We start from the raw sequence: 21,540 nt of genomic DNA on the forward strand, positions 1-21,540 counted from the left end.
GTCTAGGCCTAATCTCAAGCAGTCTTTCCAAATGAGGTGGAAGGGCTGCTTAAAGCAGCAGCTTTAATTAGGGAAGTGATGAGACAGACAGTTGTGCCAGAGACACAAACCACCTAGAGGATAGGATGATGAGAGGCTAAATTAGAGGAGATTAAACTAATACCTGTCATAAATGTCAAGAAGGTTTATGAACCTGGATATCTCCAAGCCATCATTAAACTCCACCAGCAGAAATGTATTGACCTGTCCATCAAAATGGGAGAAAAAAATTACCAGAACGTTATTGCTTTTTACCCCAGTTCTTAACATTTTGGAAATATATTGGAAGTGAAATCGAGGCGAAACTCTGATAGGCATGAAAAATTACCCCATCAACAAAAAAAAATGTTTTTGCAATTACTCCAGAGGCCAAAGAATTTATAAAAGTTTGTTGACAAACATCCTCATGAAATACAACATTAAAAACGGCCACATAAATCTTTCTATCAAATGTGTTTTACTGAGTTGGACTAGATAGAAAGCACACACATGTCAATCATCTCTGGAATGTATTTAACCCTGGGATATGTTTTAATGATCTCCCCATAATAGAAGTACTGTACACGTACAAATGGCAGGTTAGTATTTGGATCAGACTTTCCATGGTCCCGGGCATACATATGTGGTTGCGGAAAATCCCTTGAGGATTCCCTCTCTTCAATTGCAGGCAAATTTCCACATGTACAGTAGTCATACATTACAAAATGGAACAATGGTATCAAGTGCACATAGCTCTATAAAGAATACAAACAACAAAGTGGGGAATTTATTCACATTATATTACACTTTACTTTTAAATAATGGATCACGTATGCAATCAATAATGCATCGTTTTATCCAGCTTTTTTGCTGACAAAAGCAAAACAAATCTACTTGACTTCAAATGAAATCGTACCCGCTTGACTGTTTTCCCCCAGGATAATGTACCAGTGCTGTTGTGCTTTGTGTGACACTGTAACTGTACTGAGGGCTACCACACAATACAAATCAATGTGCTGTACCACCTAAGGGAAAGCCACAATAAGGTCAATATTCTAGGGTGGAAAAAGCTCATGTAAAGTTATACAGTAAGTAAGTTCTAGGCCTACAGTATGCATAATGCACTCATTCATTGACTGTTTGGGAAATGGATGTAGTTGTCATGTCCAATTTAGTGTATTGATAACTTTTTTCTCTTACGTAAAAAAGTATTTGAATCAGATGTTATTCCCGACTCTACTCTGCTTGTGTCAGCTAAGTGTGTAATTGTAAATAGCTTGCATTAGTGACTAGCATGTTTTTGCAACTCTGACAAACTCTAACTGACCTGGATTGCTTCTTCTCATACTTTTATTCTGAAATGTACTGTGAAATGACTTGTCGGGGGAACTAGACCTGTTTTAGCAAGGTCATTCCAGTGGTTGTCATGACTGAATGCTCTGATGATTTAATTTTAAACATTAATTTACCTAAGAGTTTCACGATATTGTAATAATGATTTCCTATGCTCTCTTACTGCATATTGACATTCACTTTGTCCACAGAGGCTATCTTCATTTTTCTCTACATGTTCACTTCTACGTGACAAGCTGAGAGATGTTTGAGCAAAGATACTGCCAAAAGTGGATGACGTATCCTGCCCTGACATTGGTATTTTCGCAGAGCCCTGTTCCTACAGTGCTCTGATCAGGGGAGCTGCTGATGGGCCTGCCAGACAAATCAGAGGGTAGTCATGGTTCTGTCTGCTCTTCCATTATGGCTCTTTCTCCATCTGATTGTCTCTTTCACAAAGCTGTTTGATTATTGTCAGGGCATGTGGTAAAAGGTCCACCATTTAGTTACAATATTTGACATTGTTAATTGTATAGCTGATTGTATAGCTTGACTAGCTGATCTCAAGGCAGATCTCACCAACTAATTTCTCTGTTACACACTATCATTATTCTCTTCCATATGTTTTTACTGTCACGTTGAAACCTGTCTCCTCTCTTAACCCTGGATTAAAATGGTAAATTAGCCATCTAGTTTTCAAAAGGGAAAAAACTGCATACACCATTGAATGAGAAAATACAGGGTGTTCACTGTCTGTCACACATTTCTAGGCTGGGGCATGAAAGAAGGGGGGTTGAAGTTGCATTGTGCCATGTCTCATTTTCATGCTGACAGTGGGTTGAACCTGCCTGGAATAGACAACTACTCCAAACCCCACCACTCTCCCTCCAAACACACTAAAGAAACTAATTCTGGAAAAAAAGGAACCTGGGCCAACATCCAGAGAATGTGCATTAAAAAAAGTGACATGCCTTTCTGGGGGTGTTTCATCCCCCATGCTCAAAGCAGAGAGAGGTGGCTGTATTCCCTGCAGTAAGCTGCCATGAACTGCTCACTGAGTAAGTGCTCTTAGTGTGATAGGCATGCCAGCTGGGGAGAGAATGGCTGGCCTTGCCACACACAGAGCCCTCTCCAGCATGGAATAGAAGAGGCAAGTTTTTCCCTCGCCTGTGCCCACACATTAGGTTTTTATGTTCCTGCACTTCTTGTCAACACCATGAAATCACTTCAGTTGAAAACAGTGCTCAGCAATACAAAGGGGGTTGTGTGAGGCGGATCTTGCTGAAAACCATCATAACAGTGAACTCCTGAAAGAATCTTGAATAATGATGAGTGATAAAGTTACAGAGGCATAATATCATACACCCCCCCAAGGTCCTAACTTCCCCTGTTATTGTAATTGTAAATGGTGTCTGTAACTTTCTCACAAATTATTATTCACAATTCATTCAGGATTATCCGTAATCATGGCAGCATCCAGATTAATGTAGAAGTGTTTAGAAACATATTCCATTCTTGTTTACCATAAAAGTGAATCCAAAATGACACAATACATTTTACCATTCATTTCTATTGGGCACAAAATACTCTGAAACACAACCAAAAACAAACAGCAAGCTTGATGTAATCATTGCATGCTAGGAATATAGGACCAAATACTAAACTTTTGACTACATTAATACACATAAGCAAATTTGTCCCAATACTTTTGGTCACCTAAAATGAGGGGGGGCGACTTTTAACAAAAAGTGCTGACATTCCTAAACGGTTCAACCGATATGGATGAAAATACTCTCAAATTAAAGCTGACCATCTGCACTTTAGCCCCATTCTATCATTTCAAATCCAAAGTGCTGGAGTACAGAGCCAAAACAACAAAACTTTTGTCAATGTCCCAATACTTCTGGAGCTCACTGTATCTAATGTAGTTTTTATGGCTCTGACTCACCGTCAAGAAAGGATACTTGTATTGCATTATACAATTTATTAACAATGTGATGCACCTGCCATTACATTTAATGTCACGTCAATAGCAATGTTGCCAAAGAATGCATTGGCAAAATTGTACCATTACAAATGCTTAACCTTGCTCAACAATAACCTATACTACACATCTAGATCGGGTGTGGGTTTTCAAATCTTTCTCATTTCAACTGTCAAAGTGTTATCCAATACTTAAAGATCTGAACACGACGGTCATTCTTGGTGATCAACACTACATGAGTTGGCGTACACTGGACCTGGTGCAGCTGTAACATTATTGAAAACGTATATTCTGTTGTGAGGAAATCCAATGCAGCTCACATACTCTTTCTGCTTTATTATTTGAGAGTGCAGTACTGACATCTAGTGCTATAATGTGATACTAATTCCCTTATAGGACTGACAGTGCTATTGCATAGTGATATTGCATTGACTAGAGTATTATGTTGAAGGCTACATCATTTCTGGCCAAAAATAAACAAGACACAAATGTAATGAGCATGACATTTACTCCTTACAGTTTGACACATTCATTGAAAATGCAAAGAGTAACCTAACAAGTGCCACCATATAAATGATACACCTATCATTTCAGATGATGTGTTGTTGAGCAGTCTTATCATGCCCGTTCATATTATTGATATTAGTGAAATAAAACCCACACAATCAATTAACAATAGGTGTAGCAAACAGTGATAAAAAAAAACAATCAGCCTGGATTTATAACGCAAAGTATTCCCCAGCAATGCCCTGACTTAGTTATTTTTTAGAGCAAACATTTATTGCCTCCTGTGGCAGTGTAAAATTAATCCATTCCACAAAAGGCTCCACGGAGTGGAGATTTGTGGCCCCACACAATCCTGTTAACGCTCCCGAGTGGCGCAGTAGTCTAGGGCACTGCATCTCAGTGCTAGAGGTGTCACTACAGACCCTGGTTTGATCCCGGGCTGTATCAAAACTTACCGTGATCGGGAGTCCTATAGGGCGGCGCACAATTGCCCCATTGTCATAGGGTTTGGGTGCTGTAGGCCATCAATGTAAATAAGAATATGTTCTTAACTGATGTCCTGTCGCAACTATCATTAATGCGATGACAGCTATTCAAAGAATAATTACATACCACAATTAAATTATTGCACGATTAAATTAATCAGAAACGTAACAATTAATTCAATAGTGATCTGGAGTACCGTGGGGAAAGTTTATTTAACGCATTACCGTTTCCAGAATTAACTCAAATATCGATCAGAATATTTAAATATCATAGCCCCTCAGGGGTGTGTGCTTACTCCCTGTTCACGCCCCCATCCACATCAATGGGGCTGTAGTGGAACAGGTTGAGAGTTTCAAGTTCCTCTGTGTCAACATCACTAAGGAATTAACATGGTCCACACACACCAACACAGTTGTGAAGGAGGCAAGACAACGCCTCTTCCCCCTCAGGAGGCTGAAAAGATCCTCAAAAACTGCACTATTGAGAGCATCTTAATGTGATGACTGCTATTTATTAAATAATTACCTAATACTTTTAATTATTACTCGATTTAATAAATCATGTAACAATTTACAATTTAGCAATTAAGGCACCATTGGAATAGTTATTTTTATTTATTTTTTATTTCACCTTTATTTAACAAGGTAGGCCAGTTGAGAACAAGTCCTCATTTATAACTGTGACCAGGCCAAGATAGAGCAAAGCAGTGCGACACAAACAACAACACAGAGTTACACATGGGACAAACAAACGTACAGACAATAACACAGTAGAAAAGGCTATATACAGTGTGTGCAAATGTAGTAATATTAGAGAGGTAAAGAAATAAAATAGGCCATAGTGGCGAAATAATTAACATTTAGCAATTAAACACACCAAACACACTTTAACAAGTTACTATCTCCCGACTTAAACTCTAAAGATATTATAAATATCTCACATCAGTAACAGTCAATTATTAATTATTAACTCATCAGTCTCATTCTGAACGCCGTTGACTTCGTAAATCTGCACGGTTTACAACCGACTGGTGGGAGAGGGAGGGGGGGGGGGGGTTCTGGCTATCTGTCAGCCCTGTGCCGAGCTGATCTGGCACCTTTGATCCTCGCCAAAGAAAGAGAGTCATGACACTCTGTTTCCGCAAGGCAAGTGTTACCGACGCACGTCTGTAACCAACAGGACCCTGAACAGCATCTACCACCAAACCATAAGACTGCTAAATAGTTAACCAAATAGCTACCCAGACTATCTGCACTGACCCCTTTTTCACTAACTTTTTTGACTCATCACATATGCTACTACTACTGTTTATTATCTATCCTGTTGCCTAGTCACTTTACCCCTACCTATATGTACACATCCACCTCAGTTACCTCCTACCCCTGCACATCAACTCAGTACCCCATGTATATATAGCCAAGTAATCATTATTCATTGTGTTCCTCGGCAGGGGCAGGGGCTCAACGCCCCTGCCGGTTCGTGGGGAGTATACCCCCAGCCGGCTTGCCCTGCGCCCATGTCTCGCCCCTAGATGGGGGAGGTGGGTTACAGTCACGCCTGTTCCCGCTCTTCCCCCCTGGCGCTCAAGGGCGCCAGGCTGCCCTGCATTACGCACTCCTGACACTATAATTTAAGCACAGCTGCCTTCCCTCGTCACGCACTTCAGCGATATTGGACTCACCTGGACTCACTCAATCACATGTTTATAACCTCCCCTATATTTGTCAGTTCCCCAGCACTGTTCCCTGCTGCTGCATTGTTTGTCATATGTCCATGTTACCCGTGATGCTGTTCCTGTCTTGTTCTATGTCTGTTCCCGAATAAATGTCTGACTCCCGGTACCTGCTTATCCTGTCCGGCGTCGGGCCTTACAGAACAAGTGATTGGCATGAATTTTGGGTTGACAATGAGGCTATTGTTGCTATAATTTTACTGTCAAAATAATGTTAGGAGATTCATTTGCTTACAACCTTTCGTGTATTAATACACTTGGGGGAAGTAGGTGAGCTCAGGGCGAGCATCCCCTTCCAGAGAGACATCAGGGACTATAACATACTTTCACAGAATCATGGCTCTCTCTGGATATACTGTCCCCGGCCATAGAGCCAGCTGGGTTCTCAGGACATCAAGCAGAGAGGAATAAAGAACTCTCCCTGGGAAAAATAAAGAGGGTGTATGTTTCATGATTAACTACTCGTGGTAACGTATAGGAACTCACATCCTTTTGTTCACATGACCTAGAATACCTCACAATCAAATGCAGACCACATTACCTCCCGAGATAATTATCAAACAGGAAAAACATCAGTGCAGAGACAAAGTAGAGTTGCAATTCAACAGCTCAGACACCAGACATCTGTGGCAGGGACTCCAGACAGTCACGGATTATAAAGGGAAAACCAGCCACGTTGCGGACACCGTTGTCTTGCTCCCGATCAAGCTAAACACCTTTTTCCGCCCGCTTTGAGGAAAACACAGTGCCACTCCCATGGACCGTGAGCTCTCGTTCTCCATGGCCGATGTGAGTATGACATTTAAGCGTGTTAGCCCTCGCAAGGCTGCTGGCCCAGAAGGCATCCTTAGCCAACTCCTCAGAGAATGCACAGACCAGCTGGCTGGAGTGTTTACATACATATGTGTCTGACCAGCTCAAATCGGGCTTATGTAGCAAAATTTGAAGTTATGATTTTTACATTGGATAAAAGTAGAGACAGAGCTACAAAATGGTATATCATACAATACAAACGATGGGAAAGTAATTTTGCTTTGAAAGTTGATAAACCTGTAAACTCACTTCTGAGAATATGGCCTTTGAATGTTTTGGTACTTCTACTGGAGAGCCCTTCTTTGTCCACACCCATTCAGCATCGTTGATTAAAATGTACTAACAGCAGCAGCCAAGCACCCAAGATAACTTGCCGGCAACTTCCAGACATCAAAGTGAGAGAGAACAGCTCACTGCACATTACTCGCCCTAGCAGAGCTGGTTAGGCTGTTATGTTATCCAGAGTGTTGGTGACTGCAACTGTGCTGTCAGATTGTCCGTTCGTAAATTCAGAGCGTTTCCCATTCAGAGCATTCGTAAATTCATCATTTATTCTGCGCTCTCTGGCACACTCAGATGAGAGTGCTCTAAAATCAGAGTAGATAGCCAGACTGAATTTATGAATGCACCCGAAATGGTTACTTGCGTAGTGGAGATAGCTGGCTAGCTAGCTAGGTAAACAATTAAACTTAATCATAACTCATGACGTTACTACCCTGCATGAATCTGCAGGTAGCTAGCCAACCAGGTTCAATGTTAGCTAGATAACATTAGGCTATAGCTAGCCAAGTAAATTACTCTTTCTGTCAACATTAGAAACATGTAACATCTGATAATGTAGATAGCCAGACCATCTTACCAGTATAGATCATTTTAATTTTGTAATTTTCTATTTAACCTTTAGTTAACTTTATTTTATTTTAATCATTGGACGTGTCTCCTGTTGGATGCCATGGTTGCCCTTAGTTTTAAGATGTAACACGGAAACTATCATTCTCAAATTCCACTGATTTTAAAACTCAGTCCTCCAGAAAGTGGAGCAACACTTATGTAGTTTTAATACACAATACATTGTGAAAAAAGCCACTTTAGACAGACCGAAGTATGCTATATGGCTATTCCAATCTGAAGTATACTATATGGCTATTCCAATCTGAACTCATCTCTCGTCATGTCCAGCCCACTCATTAGCTCAGTCAATCATGGCTAGCAGGAAGGTTGCTGACTTTTTCTTAGGCTAAACAAACTAGGCTTGTTTAAATGAAACAATTTTATTCATATTTACAGATATCTGTAGGTAACAAGGAGAACCAATCTCCAGTGTCTTTAAACAAAGGATTTAGTATTCTAAGCTGCATTAGTATTTTTGTACAAGCTAGCAGTAAATGAACTAGAGACAGATATTCTGCGCCATGTATATCTTGATGTCTGTTGCATGAAAGCAAAATGTGCCTTTGAATACATTCTCTCATCTGTGATTTATCATGAACATCCAGGAGGATGGACTTTGCTATAAAATGCCTTGGCTTAGTCCTGCTGGTTGGGCTCTCAACGAATCACCTACTCGTTGACAAGCTCCATTACTGCAGTAATTAAAAAATAAGGTTTATTGTTTTGAAGAAATGTAAAAGTCTCTCTTTTTGATTACAATAATTACACAACTGCATGACCACGCATGTCTCCAACTCAAACATCAAGTTTGCAGACGACAAACAGTGGTAGGCCTGATTACCAAAGATGACCAGATAGGTTGCCGACCCCTGCCGTAGGCTCTTTTTTGTGGAGTGCCAATTAAGAATGTATCCCAACATTTAATCCTAGGGTTAGGGTTATCACCAATTTATTTTAAGAATGTGAAATGTCAGAATAATAGTAGAGAGAATTATTTATTTCAAATTGTATTTATTTCATCACATTCCCAGTGGGTCAGAAGTTTACATACACTCAATTAGTATTTGGTAGCATTGCCTTTAAATTGTTTAACTTGGGTCAAACGTTTCAAGTACCCTTCCACAAGCTTCCCACAATAAGTTGGGTGAATTTTGGCCCATTTCCTCTGACAGAGCTGGTGTAACTGAGTCAGGTTTGCAGGTCTCCTTGCTAACACAAGCTTTTTCAGTTCTGCCCACAAATTTTCTATGGGATTGAGGTCAGGGCTTTGTGATGGCCATTTCAATACTGTGACTTTGTCAATGTCCATTTGGAAGACCCATTTGCGACCAAGCTTTAACTTCCTGACTGATGTCTTGTATGTTGCTTCAATATATCCACATCAATTTCCTCCCTCGTGATGCCATCTATTTTGTGAAGTGTACCAGTCCCTCCTGCAGCAAAGCACCCGCACAACGTGATGCTGCCACCCCCTGTGCTTCACGGATGGGATGGTGTTCATCGACCTTGACCAACCTCCCCCTTTTTCCTCCAAACATAACAATGGTGATTATTATTATTACAATATTTTTGTTTCATCAGACCAGAGGACATTTCTCCAAAAAGCACGATCTTTGTCCCCATGTGCAGTTGCAAACCGTAGTCTGACATTTTTATGGCGGTTTTGGAGCAGTGGCTTCTTTCTTGCTGAGCGGCCTTTCAGGTTATTTAAGTTGATAGAAACTCGTTTTACTGTGGATATAAATACCTTTGTACCTGTTTCCTCCAGCATCTTCACAAGGTCCTTTGCTGTTGTTCTGGGATTGATTTGCACTTTTCGCTCCAAAGTACATTCATCTATAAGAGACAGAACGCGTCTCCTTCCCGAGCAGTATGACGGCTGCGTGGTCCCATGGTGTTTATACTTGGGTACTATTGTTTGTACAGATGAACGTGTACCTTCAAGCATTTGGAAATTGCTCCCAAGGATGAACCAGACTTGTGGAGGTCTACAATTTTTTTCTGTGGTCTTGGCTCATTTCTTTTGATTTTCCCATGATGTCAAGCAAAAGGCACTGAGTTTGAAGGCTTGTTATGGCAAGCCTAAATAAGTTCAGGATTAAAGATTTGCTTAACAAGTCATATAATAAGTTGCATAGACTGACTCTGTGTGCAATAATAACATGATTTTTGAATGACTACCTCATCTCTGTACCCCACATATACAATTATTTCAAACACAGATTCAACCACAAAGACCAGGGAGGTTTTCCAATGTCTGGCAAAGAAGGGCACCTATTGGTAGATGGGTAAAAAAAAAAATTAAAGCAGGCATTGAATATCTCTTTGAGCATGGTGAAGTTATTAATTACACTTTGTATGGTGTATCAATACATCCAGTCACTACAAAGATACAGGCGTCCTTCCTTACTTACTCAGTTGCCGGAGAGGAAGGAAACCCCTCAGGGATTTTACCGTGAGGCCAATGGTGACTTTAAAACAGTTTGAGTTTAATGGCTTTGATGGGAGAAAGCTGAGGATTCTCTTAAATGATGTTGGATGTGGCTTATGGTAGAGAAATTAACATTTAATTATCTGGCCACAGCTCTGGTGGACATTCCTGCAGTCAGCATGCCAATTGCACGTTCCCTCAACTTGAGACATCTGTGGCATTGGGTTGTGTGGCAAAACTGAACATTTTACCTTGGTCTTTTATTGTCCCCCAGCACAAGGTGCACCTGTGTACTGATAATGCTGTTTATTTAACTTCTTGATATGCCACACCTGCCAGGTGGATGGATTATTTTGGCAAATGAGATATGTTCACTAACAGGCATGTAATACAATTTGTGCACAACATTTTAGAGAAATAAGCTGTTTGTGCATATGGAACATTCCTGGGATCTTTTATTTCAGCTCATGAAACATGGGACCAACACTTTACATGATGCATTTATATTATTACTCAGTGTAAATTAAGAGATGTACCATGGGCCTACATACTGAATTTTGTGTTATTTCCAAAGTTTTCAAACATTTCAAAGGAGGAAAATCTATCCTGACTGATAATTAATTAATAAATCATCTATCCTGACTGGAAATTAAGGAAAATTTGTTCAACATGAGAAAAGACACCTACCGGTACATACAAAGTTGATGTTTTCTACAGCGCTACCTATAGGCCAATCGGTGCCGTTATTTTTTGGCCATGTCTAGTTTGTTCCGAATTAGAAAAAATATGCCAAACTATGCTTGAGTTATTTGAACATGTCAAGGGGGGGGAATAATTCACAGAATAAGAATAGGTTTCACAGCTTCACAATAGATTTCATATATTTATTTTTTTACTATGAAGATTATTACATCCAGTGATCGCTGAACCACTCCTTCCTGAATAGAAACCGATGAAATGAAACTGAGTGAACATGTTAGAGTTGACCCTTGTGACGTGACGATGGGAAGGGAGGCTCTTATGTTTACACATCAATGCGTGCAAGAGCAGTTGCGAACTGTATAATCTAGCATCATTTAAATGTTTCGCGTTCTTTTCTTTATAAATCTAAAATCGCAACTTTGTAAATCGAAAAATTAAAGCGTGCAAAAGGGTAACGACGTTACCGAGAGATTCAAGACCGTAGTTTTGCACTCATAGTGTTGTAGCTAACGTTACCCAGCTAGCATTACATTAGCTTAGGTGTCATGGACGAGCTAGCTGTTGAAGTCAGGGGGACGAGTGGGGCTTTTTACAAGGTGGGTTGGTAACGTTAGCTAGATGCTAGTTCTAGTATTTGAATGCGTTTCTGTTGTACAGCGGTGTCTAGTAAATATGTTGCGTTTGAGTCCGCCAGTGAGCTATCTTGCTACAGCTAGCTAGCTAGGGGGTAACGCGTCAGGCCCAGACAAGACAGCACAGGCTTATTCTGCCAGACGTGCAGCCAATGCTAGCTAACAACACATCTGAAGTTGGTTCAATAAGGCCATAAATAATTTGAGTTTCATGCTGTTGGTGGTATTTGTTATTTCGTCGAGTAACGTTAGTTTCAGCTGTTGGCTAGTTAATATTGCAACGTTAATAAGACTTGCTATCTAGCAACAGTCAATGAGATTAAAATCTATTTGGCTTTGACCTCTTGTTGGCTCAATAACTGTCTGCTTCATGTCTTGTTTTTTCTCAACCCTTTTCTCATTTTAGGGATATTTGAAGGATGTTCATGAAAGTGCTGTCACCGTGTCCTTTGAAAACAAGTGAGTGTTTGGTTTCCGGCAACATAAGCCAATTAGCTAACGTTAGCTAGCTAGCGTTCAAATCTAATGTGGCCTATCCAGCTAGCCAACTAGCTAGCTACTGTAACTAGTTGGTAGTTACAGTAGTTAGATAAATAGCAACGCAGTATGCTACTTTGAATCAGACCCAGGCATTGAGTAATAGTTAACCACCATGGACTTACATGTCTACTATAATTAGTTGTACTTGCAAATAACAATTGGTAACTTCTCTTTTAATTGAACAATAGTGTGTGTGCACCGCACACTTGTTCAGTCGTTGATTAATTTCCCCTTGTGAAGTGCCCTGGTTTCATTTGTTTATTTCTATTCTTTCAGTTGGCAGCCAGAACGTCAAATTCCCTTCCATGATGTTCGATTTCCTCCACCCACAGGTTTTCAGAAAGAGATAAACGAGAGTGATGAAGTTGAGGTATGTGCTGTAAGTAATGGATAAGGACTTCCCTCCCACTGGTCAATGTCAATTAAACCCAATACTTTGCTGATTGCTAGTAGGCTAGGATATACAATGGCAGCTCGATAGTTGTGTGTTTCTTGAAAGCAGAAGGGAACTGCTGTTTTGTGTTCTTTCTGTTTGGTTATTCACAGGGGTTTGGTGAATGTGTATCGCAAACAATTGAAATGGATATCAGTGAGAATAACTCCACAAGATGTACTTAATTAATCAAATATTATCCACTGTTCTATCCACAGGTTTATTCTAGGGCTAATGATAAAGAGCCATGTGGGTGGTGGCTGGCGAAGGTCCGGATGGTGAAGGGAGAGGTAAGTCCAATGCAGCGGTTCAAGTGAGAGTTTGCATTAATTTATTATTATGTAGCTATTGTAATCTTATCATGATGATCCCCATGTAAGTCTCTTCTTCTCAGTTTTATGTCATAGAGTATGCAGCTTGTGATGCCACGCTCAATGAAATAGTCACATTAGATAGGTTACGGCCTGTCAACCCAAACAAGACAGCTACAAAAAACTCCTTCCTGAAAATTCACCTAGACGTCCCAGAGGACTTGCTGCAAATGTAAGTAGGCCTATTCTTCAAGGCTTTTTCAAGTAAAGTACTAGATTTATGTTGTCATTGCTGCCGTATGTGTGACTATTGGTTTTGAGGCTTATGTTGGACTATTACTATTGGGCCAAAACTGTTTTCTGTTCATAGGTGTTCGAAAGACTCTCATAAAGATTTTAAGAAGGCAGTGGGAGCATTCAATGTCACTTATGACTCAGACAAAAGACAGCTTGTTATTCTGGTATGTTCAATTCTTTTTCTGCCTTCTAAAAGTTTCACACCTCAGTCCCTGTTAGGTATTGTTTCATACAGTTCCCGCATAATTTCTCTGATTTTAGTCTGTGAACGAGATTACAACCAAAAGGGCGCAGATGCTGAGCGACATGCATTTCCGGAGCCTGCGCACCAAGCTGTCCCTAATGCAGAGGAACGAGGAGGCTAGCCGCCAACTGGAGGTACTTAAAGTTTAAGCACACTCGCAAGTCAAACACATTAGCTAGATTTCCATCCAATTGGTGACAGATTTTCATGCAAATGTTCTAAAATCTGCATAACAATATGCACACAATATTTCATCGCATTTTCAACTCTGCTGATGGTTTTCTCACACAAATGTTGTGTTTATATAGCGAGTGTGCCCACTTAGGTATTGGCGCGTATAGCCTACATGAGATTATTATTATTATTATTATGGAGAAATATTATTTGTATTTGTCAAACGGCAGCCAATAAGACCCTCAATATTTATTGGAAAGCAGTTTCAAGCTCATCACCTTGTACTTTCACCACCCTCTGAAGTTCGTCATCATTGATTTAATCTGTAGCCTAATAAACGTCATGCTTTCCAGACTGGTCATAGTGGGAGGATCACACAAGTCCCCAAGTTTACTTTGATATGATGGTTATTATATAAATATTTACTCATAAAAGCATTTCCACTGACATTTCTCTTGTAATTCATTTTACTAACACAAAGATCCTACCTTGTCTAGCGTATTATTTTCTGTAAGTCTACCAAAATACTTTCTGTTTCCATCAGGCCTGTCATTAATTTTTTTTTTTTATCCGACATGTACTTTACTCGCAGAAAAAGATTGAAATGAAATCTGTTTATTGTTGCATATTAAGACAAAGCCATGTTAGCGTTGTTAACCTCAATAGGCTCTGTCTCTGCATGAGGTGAACTATGGTTAAGCTATGCGTGGGGTTATGGTTTGTGTGCAGAGCTCTCGGCAGCTGGCATCTAGGTTCCATGAGCAGTTTGTGGTCCGAGATGACCTGATGGGTCTGGCCATCGGGACCCATGGTGCCAACATCCAGCAGGCCAGGAAAGTACCTGGGGTCACCACCATAGACCTGGACGAAGAGACCTGCACCTTCCACATCTATGGCGAGGTAGGGAACTCACCACACAACTAGCACAAATATGGAAGCTCACAAACCTCTACTCACAAGCTATATTTACTTGGTCATACTAGTGATGGACATGCATGTATTTTATCTCCTCTGGGTATGATTCAATTGCAGGATCAAGAGGCAGTGCGCAAGGCTAGGAGCTTCTTGGAATTTTCTGAAGATGTCATCAAAGTACCAAGGAATTTAGTGGGTAAAGTAGAAGATGATAAAGTTGTGTTCTGTTTGAAAAGTCATCAACTCAGTCTCCATTTTATCATCATTCATAATCTAATACCACATCTCCTTTGCCAGGGAAAGTCATTGGAAAAAATGGGAAGTTGATCCAGGAAGTAGTGGATAAATCTGGTGTTGTTCGAGTTCGGATCGAGGCTGAGAACGACAAGAAGCCACCTCCAGTGGATGAGGTAAGTGGCTAGAATCAAATTAATTCTGTATTCACTTTAATTGGTTTCTACTGATGACTTTGGAGCCACTCTGTCCTCATTAGATCCTGTCTATTTATTTCTCTTACAGGGCATGGTGCCGTTTGTCTTTGTGGGTACAAAGGAAAGCATTTCCAATGCTAAAGTACTGTTAGACTATCATCTCAACTATCTGAAGGTTAGAAGCTTTCCCCTATTGCTTTGCTAAAATTTGCAACACGATTATGTTCCTTTTTATGGATGTTAAGATAAATGCCACTTAGCAGAAGCTTTCATCCAAAGACTGATATCAGGAGTTTGTTTACCTTTCTATTGACTGTTGACTTCATCGGAATGATAGGTTCTGCCTAACATTCACTATTAGATATATAGGTTACTTTTAAGGAAGTAAGTTATTGGATACAGACACACTGTCTCCATGTAGGAAGTGGACCAGCTGCGCATGGAGCGGCTGCAGATAGATGAGCAGCTGAGGCAGATTGGGGGAGGAGGCCCCAGGGCCCCGGGGACTGGACGGCCTGACAACAAGATCTTCATTGTAGACAACGGTGGCATAGGCATGATGGGCATGGGCTCCCAGAGAGGAGGGAAGCCGTTCAGCAGGGGAGGAGGAGGCCGTGGACGACGCGGTGGTCCCCCTTTTACCTCCGGTATGTAACTGGAAAGGGTGGAGCCTGTATCAGCATGTACAAATGGAACAGTAGGCTATGTCCAGAAGGCACTGATTGTCTATGTTTTACTGTATGTTCATACGCAACAAGTTCAGCCTATATGGAACCTTATTTCCTTATTTTTTTTCACAATACTATGGCTGTATGGGACTGAGTGGAACTTGGTAAATTGGTGATTTATTTACAGGATAACTAATTATCGCTCTCACCAGGCACCAACTCTGAGGCTTCCAATGCGTCCGAGACCGAGTCGGACCACAAGGACGAGCTGAGTGACTGGTCTCTGGCCCCCACTGACGAGCTGACAGGGGGCTTCCCCAAACGACCCGATACACGCAAGAGAGGGGGAGGAGGGCCTCGCGGACGGGGAGGGAGAGGAAGAGGAGGCTTCAAAGGTCTACTATCCATATTCGAACTAGCCTATCTATTGTTACTATAATACCCCTACTGTGCAAGGGCCCCTACTGTGTATATAAATGCATTCGTTGCCTTAGGGTTTTATGTACTGCTGTATGAGTCAGAGTAATGATACAATCATTCTGCCATAATAACATTTTGAGGTCCTGTATATTACCTTGTCTGTCTCTGTAGCTGAAGACATCCAGTGGACTGAGTCACGTTCACGGAATACCAGAGACCCTAAGCTAAGGCCTCAGGAAGATTCTTTGCAGGTGAGGAATTCCAGAAGCACCAGCTGTTCTTTGTTCCTGGCAGCGGCCTCAGTTGCTGTGTCATAACACTACCAGTAGATGTCACCATGTACCGTTTCAAGACCTCTGGGAAATTTAGAAAATAATACAATTTGCGCTTTGTAGGAACTTGATTTTGTCATTTGGTTATAAAATGAGCCATTTTGGTCACACAACAGGAGCCGTTTTGCAACTTAGTCAATGACCTCTGACAGATGCTTAACAGGTAGCAGATAATGGATCCTATCAGATATTTATGTAGTTAGTGCTGTATACTAACTATTGTACAATTTATGCTCCCCGCATATACAAACCACGAAGACTGCCCGAATGCAAGATAGTTATTTTGATGGCTCACACGGTGAGTCTACTGTAGCCTACTGTACATGGTAAGCTGGTACACGGATGAGGATTTTTCTACAATATTCATAACATTTTGACACAATTACAATCTTTATATAAAAAAAATCGAATTACATACATTTATTTCAGTGAACAGTATCAAGCCAGCAGCAGAGGAATTATCTCCTCTAACTCTCCCCAGTTTTATCTTTCGGCTCTCACTGTCTAGCTGGCTAGCTTTAGGATATTTACTAGCCCATACCAGAGAGCAACTTTGCTATGTTATTGACATATGGCAGTACACAAACAAAATCTAGCTCACTTATTTAACTAGTTAGAAAGAAACGACCACAAATTCCTTCAGAAACGGAGGGGGAGAATAGCTGGCTATAGCAAGCCAATGTTAGCTGATGACTCTTCAACAAGAAGCCACTTTGACAACATTTATCCTACGATCAAAAAATAATCTTTCCCATTGAACAAAATCCACAATTCACAGTTCTGAAGAAAGCCTGTCTCTGGGACTTCACCAAAATGACCCCAGATCTGCGATCAGATCCATGACCAAAGCGTCGCATTTCAATTTAGCCCGCAGGCAGGCTCTATAGAAAACTCCCCTGGCGCCACAGACACTTTCCAATGAGCCATCCACACACACACACACAGAGCCCAAATGCAGACAGCCAGCAGCTCCCAAAACACAATTCATGCGGCAAGCTCCATAAATAGACAAAACTTTCCCATTGAGCACAATCCACCCCTCTAAAGAAACCTGCCTCCTTTCTCCAAAATTTCTCCAGCTCCACGATCGAATACATGGCCGATGCGTCTCATTTCAGTTTAGCCCGCCATCTACACACAGACCCCACATCGGTCCCAGCCTCGGCTCTATACAGAAACATTGACTTCCATCGCGACTCTATTCCCATAGGCTTGTACTTTCTATGACATCACCAGCAGTTAGCTTTCTACAGCTGGTAGACATTCGGTTACTTTGATGTTAATCAGTGTTTTTTAGGTGGAAGACGTGAACTTAATGCGGTAGCTCTTTCACTTACACAGTGAAGCCCTGATAAGGCTCTGTCTCTACTGGTGCTGCTGGCTGTTCGGGATAGTCACGTTGTTGGTAGGGACAGTATCCACTTTGGAAAAGCAACGTTTTGCTGAACCCTCCTTCCGTTGTTGATGGCCATGGAAGTTCTCAAGTCTTGAAATGTGCCCTGCAGATTGAGATGCCCAATTCAACCTCGTCATTCTCAAAAATGTTTTTCACTTTTTACAAAGTGTTTCATTTGCGTGGCCATAGAGGCATAGCAAGTGTTTCCACACCCTACTACTAAAAAAAGCTTGGCCATCTTGATTAATTAAAATGCAATTGTTAGTTCGCTCCATACTACTAACCCACAAGTTTATTTTTATTTTTTACCCACGAGTAGATGAAGGGTGAGCATGGATTTTTATTTCCTCACTGTGCAGCTGACATTGTGATTGTTTCCAAAGTTAGTGCTGATTTGGAGAACCTCAAATCCAACTTTTAGGGGAATATTACAGTATTATACAAATGTATTTCAAAGTTTGTGATTTGTGAATGTCTTCTTGGGGTGCTCTAATAGTCATATTTGCATTTCTGACATTGAGAAATGGTTCCTTTATGCCCTTTTTCATTTAAATTGGGGAGACGTGAACAAAAGTTCGAGCTCCGACCATTGGGTTTTTCACCACATGACTGATAGAATTGATAGAAGTGCCGATTTTTAATGGTCATCTGTGGCGTGTGCAAACGTAAAGTGATAGCACATTAGCCGACTATTCTCCAGGAGAATCTAATATAAATGCATCTGGCTGTCGGACAGCCTGCTCCAAACTCTAATTCACCTGTAAGTGACGCTACTCCGTTGTCCTGCATCTCCCCAATCTACCAGCTCATACAGTATTCTCTGGTCCCACAGATCCGAGTGGACAGTAACAATGAGAGGAGTGTGCATGCTGCAGCCAGAGGTCCCCCTGGCCCCGCAGGCGACGGAATTGTCCCCGGAGCAAACCGACAGAGACCCATCAAAGAGCGACCTATCAAGAAGGAGAGGCAGGAGGGCCCTAGTGGTGAATCCACTGCTGTGCCCCCGGTGGTGGTGAACGGGGTGTCGTAGATGGGGCCGACGGAAGGCACCCTCGTCTTTCTCACACACACACACACACACACGTCTCTTTCACACACACACCACGCCATCAATCCAGAAGCTTCTTCATTAGAGACACTTTAGGCCAAAGAGGACAGGTCAGGGCTGAAATTAAGCACACTTTGGACAAAGCAACTCCGACAGTGGCAGGTGGATGGGGTGTTGGGTGGGTTACTGTGTACAGGGAAGGAGCCATCTACGCTTTTAGGTGTTAACGGGAGAAGGAAAACTGAGACTGCAGTCTTTTTCTAATTGACATTGTTGACAACTACCTATCAGATGATTAAAAGCTGTGGGGAGAAAATGTTTAAAACAAAAAGAGGGGCCTCCATGATGAATCTGGATTTCTAAAAGGATATGGTTTTCTATCACTTGTTCGTGTACAGTACTAGCCTTTTCTCCGGCTAGAGGGTTGGATTGTTTGGTCCTTCCTGCCTTCTCTTTCCATCATGATGTGTTTATGGAGCCGTGTGTCACAGTGGAATATAGAACTCATTACCATGTGAGGTCACGGCTGCATCATTAGCAAAAAAAAAAAAGAATAACCCTCCTCTCTGATCTGTGCCTTTATCTCGTGTGGATAGTATCACAAATAGAAGTCAATCAGGGAAGAAGATGACATTGGAAAACAGTAATGGATTTTACTCATGTAGTGAACACACAGCTCACCTTCCAAAAAAAATGAAAAGTTTGTCTTTTTAACCTTGCGATGCATGTAGGCTACATCCTTTATCATTGGTTTCGACATTGGCGACAGTCAGCAATCTTGAGTTTTCCAAAGCGTTGCTTGGTTTCTGTTTCCTAGTGCTGAATATTGCTTGAATAGGGATGATGATTTTTGTAGCCAATGATAAAGCATTTCTCTTTTTTAAATGGTGGAATGACCATGAATTCAATATCTATCTTACCATAGGATCACAGTGGAGAAAGATGCTGTGAGTTTATTTGTGTGCATTTTTATTCAAGTCTCAACAGATTCATGTCATTTCACACTGGCTACATTTAATGGAGACTATTAGATTCAGATAGGACTCCATATCGTCAACACTGTACAGTACCTTATGACAGAAGCACTTATATATGGACCTTTTAACATGAACTATGTCGAACTGGGGAGTGATATTGAGCACATGGTCCTTTTGCCATACATTGACCAACAATCACTTTCCCTGTTGGTTTTTCATTTAAAAGTGTCAATGGGAAGACTGGTACACACATCTCTCTCCAACCCTAATATATTGTTCATAAGATATTGACAATTGGTCATTAGATTGTAAATTATATAAAGGGGGTGCATACTGTATATTATCTCATTTGTTTAAAATACTTTTTTGCTATTTTGGATTGAACTTCAAATGTGCACTTATCATTCTTTTTGGTTTATTTGCAACTACTAAATAATATGAACCATAATAAACAATGATGTGATAAGATTTCTTCAGCAGGTGAATCACATGAATGCTGTCAACAATATTACCACGTTTAGATAACCCTATAGCTAACTCTGAGTCTCATGTACCTTTGCCGTATGGAGGATGAAGTTTAGTCCCATGTTATAACCATATGTCTTATATTGGATCAGTGCTTGTGCATTAAAACTTTAGTTTACAGTTGAAGAAGAAAAAAAATACTGTGAGGGTATTCCTAGTGTCTTGTTTTAATAATTTTTGTTTTCTTGTTTACACTCTAAATTGCAACATTGGATGATGTACAGCCAATGGGCATCAGTGAACAGCTGTCTGAGCATCTCTTGTGTTGCTGTTTTTTGCCAATGTCCAATGAGGAAAATTGTCTTTCAGCAGGCTAACAGCCACTGCTCTCCCCAGCGTTAACAGTCAATAATTGAACTGGCCCCAGTCTGACTCAGTCTTTGGGATTTTATATAAATTAGATAAGTATGATGATGAAATTACATTGACATTAATTGAATATTTTGTACTAATAGCGGAGGGGTGGGATAAGCAAAAAAAAAAAGGCTTTTAAAACAGAAAATGACGGCAGGTTTAGCCCAGTTTAATGGTGCAGACTTGGAAGAGATGTTTGATCAGATCGTTATGAACGGCTTGAGCAAAGTGGGCCATGGTCTCTTCAGAATGGCACCATCCATCTGGGACTTTATCTAACCCTGCCTGGGGCATAAATGGTTTACTCAGTATTTGAATGACATTCATCTATCTGACGCAGACCGTAAACTGACAAGATGTTGCAGATCAGCTCACAGTCTACTCTGTTGTCAAGGTCAAGTCACAGTGTTGCCAAACAGACTGTTTTCTAGTTATTTATTTTGGGAACGTATACGATTCAAGAAAAATACAATTGTAAAACATTTCGTCTTGCACACATTGTAGGGTGTTGTGTTTTGAAAGCAGAACTGAAACCAGAAATACTGTAGATAGTGAACCAACTGGGTAGACTGACCTTGTATGTTACACCACTTTGGGCAATATTTTCTTTGTACATATTAGTGGAACAGATTGGGCTTTATGTTGACATTGTCTGGTTATAGTGCAATATATTTTGTATGCAAGCAGTTTCAATAAATAAAGGTTGATCTTCCTCTGCTACTTTAGAGTATTTTATTTATTTTGAGCTCTACATATAAAACGTTGGTGGCTATGGATTGGACAACAATTATCAGGATAGTTAAATTTTTGTAGCCATATTTCATCCAAGAACAGCAGCTTCAAATATGTAATGATACTTTGAACCCCTGACTATGAAAAGCTGTCTACTTTTAGAATATTAAAGTGTTGCACCCTCTGTAGCCATCATTATTATCTGACCCTGCTGG

The 21,540-nt window shown here is 40.8% G+C and overlaps 1 protein-coding gene across 4 annotated transcripts; it reads left to right on the forward strand.

The window, feature by feature from the left end:
• The first annotated feature begins 11,090 nt into the window (after window positions 1-11,090).
• LOC115130475 (fragile X messenger ribonucleoprotein 1 homolog B-like) lies at window positions 11,091-21,313 on the forward strand. Of its 4 annotated transcripts, none has more exons than XM_029661656.2 (15): window positions 11,091-11,492; window positions 11,935-11,987; window positions 12,345-12,438; window positions 12,720-12,791; window positions 12,896-13,044; window positions 13,183-13,273; window positions 13,371-13,487; window positions 14,257-14,427; window positions 14,560-14,638; window positions 14,740-14,852; window positions 14,962-15,048; window positions 15,295-15,520; window positions 15,754-15,936; window positions 16,133-16,212; window positions 18,522-21,313. In XM_029661656.2, the coding sequence occupies exons 1-15, from the start codon at window positions 11,442-11,444 to the stop codon at window positions 18,717-18,719; spliced, it is 1,764 nt and encodes a 587-aa protein (XP_029517516.1). In that variant the 5' UTR covers window positions 11,091-11,441; the 3' UTR covers window positions 18,720-21,313. The 4 variants fall into 4 exon arrangements, with proteins under 4 accessions (XP_029517516.1, XP_029517515.1, XP_029517518.1 ...); XM_029661655.2 differs by having other exon boundaries at window positions 11,095-11,492; window positions 12,345-12,447; XM_029661658.2 differs by having other exon boundaries at window positions 11,095-11,492; window positions 12,401-12,438.
• The last annotated feature ends 227 nt before the right edge of the window (window positions 21,314-21,540 follow it).

This window comes from Oncorhynchus nerka, linkage group LG6 (assembly GCF_034236695.1).
Source record: "Oncorhynchus nerka isolate Pitt River linkage group LG6, Oner_Uvic_2.0, whole genome shotgun sequence".
NCBI classification, from domain to species: Eukaryota; Metazoa; Chordata; class Actinopteri; order Salmoniformes; family Salmonidae; genus Oncorhynchus; species Oncorhynchus nerka.

Excerpts from the sequence above, each read along its gene's own strand:
- LOC115130475 (XM_029661655.2), top strand. The coding sequence starts at position 11,442 with ATGGACGAGCTAGCTGTTGAAGTCAGGGGGACGAGTGGGGCTTTTTAC. Across the intron at positions 14,428-14,559 it reads CCTTCCACATCTATGGCGAG|GATCAAGAGGCAGTGCGCAA; the intron begins GTAGGGAACTCA and ends ATTCAATTGCAG. Across the intron at positions 15,521-15,753 it reads TGGTCCCCCTTTTACCTCCG|GCACCAACTCTGAGGCTTCC; the intron begins GTATGTAACTGG and ends CGCTCTCACCAG.